The sequence below is a fragment of the Varanus komodoensis genome, unplaced genomic scaffold, assembly GCF_004798865.1.
Source record: "Varanus komodoensis strain SLA01 unplaced genomic scaffold, ASM479886v1 scaffold13_3, whole genome shotgun sequence".
Lineage (NCBI taxonomy): Eukaryota > Metazoa > Chordata > Lepidosauria > Squamata > Varanidae > Varanus > Varanus komodoensis.
The window spans coordinates 13,598,240-13,604,239 of NW_025335409.1; the positions used below are offsets into that span (position 1 = coordinate 13,598,240).

The 6,000-nt window shown below is 40.6% G+C and overlaps 1 protein-coding gene across 1 annotated transcript in view; it reads left to right on the top strand.

Moving 5' to 3' along the window:
- LHFPL3 (LHFPL tetraspan subfamily member 3) overlaps positions 1–897 on the top strand; it is a 169,274-nt gene extending 168,377 nt beyond the window's left edge. The window contains exons 2-3 of the mRNA XM_044423269.1: positions 187–423; positions 797–897. Coding sequence (XP_044279204.1) covers positions 187–423; positions 797–897 — 338 coding nt within the window. The remainder of the gene's footprint in view (positions 1–186; positions 424–796) is intronic.
- Positions 898–6,000: the final 5,103 nt, after the last annotated feature.

Consider the following 6,000-nt stretch of genomic DNA (forward strand, 5'->3'; position numbering starts at 1 on the left):
CAAACTGATAGGTGGCATCTTAACTTCCTGAATTTGGAATATTTTCTCGTTTTCTTAGAAATAACTTGAATATGAGATATTCGGTTAAAAGTAAAGATGAATTAATAGCTAAATATGGGTATTGTTGTGAATTAGAACAATGCTATAGATGAAGTTCTCACTCCTTTCCTCTTTTTCTTTTCCTAGCTGCCTGCCTTGTCCTTGGCTGCATGATTTATCCTGATGGCTGGGATGCAACAGAGGTGAAACGGATGTGTGGTGAAAAGACAGACAAGTACACACTTGGGGCTTGTTCAATCCGCTGGGCGTATATCCTGGCCATTATTGGAATCCTGGATGCTCTGATCCTGTCATTCCTGGCATTTGTACTTGGCAATAGACAAGATAGCTTACTAGCAGAAGAACTCAAGCTGGAAAACAAAGGTAGGACTGCTTTAAAGAGCCATGTTATTCTGAGGTGCTTCAAGGCACACACTTCAAAAACAGAAACCAAAAAAAAATCACCGTTCTACTATGTCCATGTTCTTTGTTTGTCAAGAATAGTGCTTGCTTTCATGTTAAAATCACCCTGCCTTTTTATAACTACCTTTAGTTTTTGGAGGAAAGAAGCCTTTTAAAGATGCAGTCCTATGCATATTTATACAGAAAAAAAGTTCTGCATTCCAAATTAGATTTTGCACATTTTTTCTGTACTCAGAAAAGCAGCCCTTAATTCTCCTAAAGTTGTTAAAAGATGTATTTAGGTTTTGCTCTTCAGTTTTCCCACTTGTACCATTTCTTGTCTTTGCCTCCATAGCATCTTCTTCTTTCATGCTTCCCGTGTTCTTCATCTTGGCCTCTGCGCATCACACATCATGGGTGCTGCTCCTGTGCATGCCTGTAGCTCGGGAAGATTGAAACAGCTTCAGTGATTTTTGGCAGGAACTCTGAACCCCTCCCCTCCCAGCCAAATATTGGTGTCATTTACATTCCTGTAAAATGTTCCCTTGCATCAGAGAGCAAAGCAAGGAATGCCTGTGCTAGGGGGACTGGTGAGGTAGGCAGTGGTGTGGGCCATCCAATAGTGGAAGACTCAACAAAACTCAGAACACATTGCAGTCCTTGTTCTGCCTAATTCATTGTGTTGTCCTGGGCAAATGTGTCAGGGTACAGTTTTATGCATGTGTAGATGTTTAGTGAAGTCCTGCAACTCACAACATTCTCTGGGGGAATGCTGGGACTTGTGGGATTCTTTTTTGTCTATCTGTTCGTAGAACTGCAGCCTTTATTGCTTTATGTGATCACTGGGTGTTGATGGTGAGTTTTATTTTAACAGTAATTCTGAAATGTAATATTTGTTTTTCATAATCTTTAAATAACTAAGATCCTGTTAACCCACCTTAGACCTAGTCAGATTAGGTTTGTATCACTTAGTATTACCTGCTCTGACTGACAAATCAAGCTAGGCATATGAATGCAAAGCAAATCTGATTCCTGATTTAGTGTTCAGCCTGAGGCTATCCTGTGACCTTTAGCAATGGCTATTTCTTTCTTTCTTTACTTAAAGCTTTTCTATCCTGTCCTATTACACAAAGACTCAGGATGGTCTGCAAACTGCAGGCATTTGGGGATCTTGTCTCAAGTGATTCCAGTCATTCCCAGGTAGAAGAGAATGAGGATAAGCAGTCCTTCACCATCCTTCTAAGACAGACTTGGGCAGTGTTGGGCAAGTGTTATGAGCAATGCCATGGGCAGTCCCAGATTCATTACTGAGGTTGGCATATCCATTCACAAAACACCTATTTCTCAGGAAGGCAAACCGAAGAGGCTGAGAGAAAAGTAGCTTGCTGAAAAACCTGAAAGCAAAGTAGTAGAGTCTGGGGCCTCCCCATCTCACCCCTAGTCTCCCTGCTTTTTTCCCATATTAGATCATCACCAGCCATCCCCATCTCATCCTCAGCTTCCCATTTCCTTCTCCCAATTTGTCAGACTACCCCCAGCTATGCTCTTTCATATTGCATCCTGCCTCAGGCCATCAGTTTGTCCACACCCCACCCTGACTTCTTCAATCCACCTGCTCAGATGAATGAGCCTTGAGGTATGGCTGATACTGTTAGATCTCATTATATTGTTTCCTGAATATATATGGAAGGCAGTCCCGCTTAGAGTAGATTCATTGAAATAAATGGGATTTAAGTTAAAATAACATTAGATACAATCTAGAGGTAGCACTGGGTTTGTTGGTGGATTTTGTTTTTCACTTGGGCATCTCAGTGTTGACAAGGAGCAGCTGCCTCAAGACGGTAGGGCTGTTCATAAGGACCACAGAAGGCCTATAATAAACAAGGATCATCTTCCAATACAGTGGAATAAATTGTTATATTTAAATCTTTGTTAAGTGCCCAGAGAGCTTAGGCTATCCGGTGGTATAGAAATGCAATAAAAATGAAATGAAATTATTTACTGGAGAGTTTAACTGAGAACACAGGGATGATATCTGGTCTTCTATTATTTTTCTAGCAAGCCTTCCCCCAAAGGTGCCTGTTTGGCCCTCTTAATCTGTGTTTTCCCCACTTCTTCAGATTAATAGAGTAGTTTTAAGAATGCAAGCAAATACAGGCACAAATGCTGCTTTACTGTATGGCATGTTTGTAGACAATAACTGGTGTGGTGTGCTCTGAGTTGGCAGTTGGTAGCACATGGCAGTCAGTTGATTTCTGGTAGGAAATCCAGTGTGGTGTGGTGGTTAGAGGGCTGGACTGGGAACCCAGGAGATCCAGGTTCTAGTCCCCACACAGCTGTAAAGCTCACTGGATGACCCTTGGCCAGGCACAGACTTTCAGCCCACAGAGTTGTAATTGTAAGGATAAAATGGAGCTAGGTAAGCAAACTCGGGCTTCTCACAAGAGGAAAAAAGTTATATAAAGAAAAAAGGATATTAATGCAGAACAACCACCATAATCATAGGAGATTGTATTCATATGATGATTCAGAAAGTGGTGCTGTCCTGAAAGTATGTTTGCTACATGGGCTGTTCCAGTCTTACACTCCTGTTTGAAAATATTAAAGGCCTTGTAAAATTTCTCAAGGGCCTTACTTTTAGGTCCAGGCTTTGAAGATGACATCAAAGGACAGAGGAGAGGCAACCTAGCACCCTCCAAATGTTTTGGGTTAGCACTCCAGTAATCTCTGACAATTGATTTGATGTCCACTTGAAGGGCATCACAATGCTTGACCTGGAAGGGACAGGAACTGAGGAAGGCAGTGTTCTGTATTTGTCATAGATCAGAACCCAGTGGAGTCATAAGGATATCCATATCAGTACATACACACATCATTCTTGTTCTTCCTAAGAATGTAATCTCTTAGTAATTGATTTGTAGAATTTTGAGGTAGCCCTTATGCACATGACTGCTTAACAATCCCTTCTATCCTGCATTTCTGTAGTTGGTCCTGGTTCATTTCTTTGACTTGCAAATCAAATCACAAGTGCCAGTTGAAAATATTTTTATGGGCTGTGTGTTCTGTTACTCATGCCATCAAGTCTGATGTGATAAAGCAAGGCAAGAGATTTGTAAAAACAGACCAGATTGACATTACTTCGTACAAAAAAAGGGCACATGTGATAAGACACTAAATCTGCAAAGAAAAGGTACAACTCAACATGGACTCCAAATGAGCAACTTCCCAAGAAGGGGTATAATTCTAGATGATGTGTTCAACCGTGATTGATCTAGCATTTGTGCATTGTACAATCTGATAGCTCTTTTTTAGAAATCCTGAGAATGTGAGCACTTTTTGCAGATTCTTGTGTTTGAGGAACTGAATCAGAAAATATTTGGCAGCTTCGGCTTGGTGTTTAAACTTTAGGGAATATGAGCTCACCAACCCACAATTCCGGTTTTAAGCCCTTATTTTCTCTCCCTACATCCAGATCTTAGTGCCTTTTTCTCCTGATCTCTCACAACAGGTTTCTAATTCTCATGGCTGCACAGAACTGTTTGAAAGAGAGTGAGCCTTAAATGCCTTGCATAAGTATGAGCCCCTTTCCATTACCAGTAAAGCACAAATAAATTGCACAAACTAGTAAAGTAGCAGAAATAACTAAGAATGGCAAGAAAAATCACATTTCTAATTAGTTATATGTAAATAATTTGCCTCAAGTAAGAACAATGAATGCATTACTTCTCCATGTTGGTTATTTTTTTCCCATTTCTCTTTTGTCCTCACCCAGAGCACATAGAGCCTTGAATTAGAAACACAGAAACAGTGGGAGTCAGAAGGGGTCTCCTGGGCCATCTAGTCTGACCTCCGGCACCAGCCGGCTCCGCTCACGACATGCCCTGATTTTCACAACAATTAAATCAGTTGTCAGTAAAAACCAACCAACAAAAACTCCTGCTCCATTTTACAGCCAAACTGCATGAAGGAATTGTTCAAAATGACACCAGGCCCTATTACTAAGGTTTAATAATGGCCCATTCTCCAATGGTGCTGCTCTGTCTTTAAACTGGTGTGCTCTCATTATTGTTTAAAGTCATGGTGAACTAGAAAAGAATGCCCTTTTAATTTAAAATGCATTCACATCTTCAGACATTTACATATCACAGCTGCTGTTCTTCCTCAGGTTCTTTCTCCCCATCATTTACAGCTAGAATAATATCCATTAATCACCAAGGCAGGGGCTTAACCAAATAATCTGAGCTGCTGCTGCAGTGCACAGGGACCAACGAGTTATTTACTGTTGCATTTCCTTGCTTGTAGCTTTAGTATGTGAGTTATTAAGCACTTGAAGAATGTTATCTCTTCACAAGGGCTCTAAATTTGACTACAAAGCGTTCAGAAGTGACAATAGATGAGAATGAGCACTGGATTATAAATATGGGGGGAGGGTATTATTATTGAGTCCAATCCAGAGCATGAATATATGAGAGTTAGTTTTCCTCTTGCAGTTTGTATCATGGCAACCCATCATCAAAGGTTTGCAAGTCTTTTGATTGCCTGGGCCTGAGCAAAACATTTCAGGGTTTTTGGTCTATGTGTACGAAGATGACAAGAATGTCTCTCTGTGCATGTGCACACACATGTATTTGTTAGTCTTTCTTACAGCCTGGTCATGATATTTTGTGAGTCCTGTTGGCTTTCCCAGAGTGGTCCTATGGATTTGCTGGGCAGTGGGGTGAATATGTGAGTCAGTTTGTAAAGGTGTAACTAATACTTTCAAGTGCAATCCTCTGTAAATTTCAATGGAAAAAGAGCCTACAACTTTAACCTTCCCCCAAAAGCTGTTCAAACATACATGAGCTTCCATCAATTTTCCATTTTGGTTTAGGAATAGATGAATCAAGTCACTTTCTAGCCTGAGTCAGTTTAATATAGGATCATTAGTAAGTTAAGTCTTCTTTCAGCATTAAAACAGTGCCTTGCAAAAGTGTTCGCCCCTTTTCACTTGTCCACATCTTCCAAACAAAGTTTTGTTGTTTTAGAATTTAAATAGCTTCAGTTTATGTTACTCCTTGCTGTACACAAGATAATCAGCACTGTGAAGGTGCAAAAATATTTTTAGTATGGCACAAAAATTAAGTCAACTAAAACAAACTGGCACTTGATGGCTGTATAAATATTCTCTCCCATGAGTAGAAGCACTTTGGGCAGCAATTACAACTGGAAGTCTTCTTTGCTATGTCCCTTTCATCTTTGTGCATTTGGATCCTGCAGTGTTTGCCCATTCTCCAGCTCTGTTAGATTGGCAGGAAATCATTAGTGAATGACAACTTTCAAGTCTTGCCACAGATTCTCAATTGCATTGAAGTCTTTGCTTTGACCAGGCCATTCCAAAATATTGAGGTTCTTGTTCTGAAAACACTGCAGTGTTATTTTAGCTGTGTGCTGGAAGGTGAACCCACTCCAGCCTCACGTCCCCTGTAGACTGAAACAGGTTTTCCTCTAGAATATCCTTCTATTTAGCTCCATCCCTTTTCTCCTGACCAGTTTCCCAGTCCCTTCCAAGGAAAAGCATCC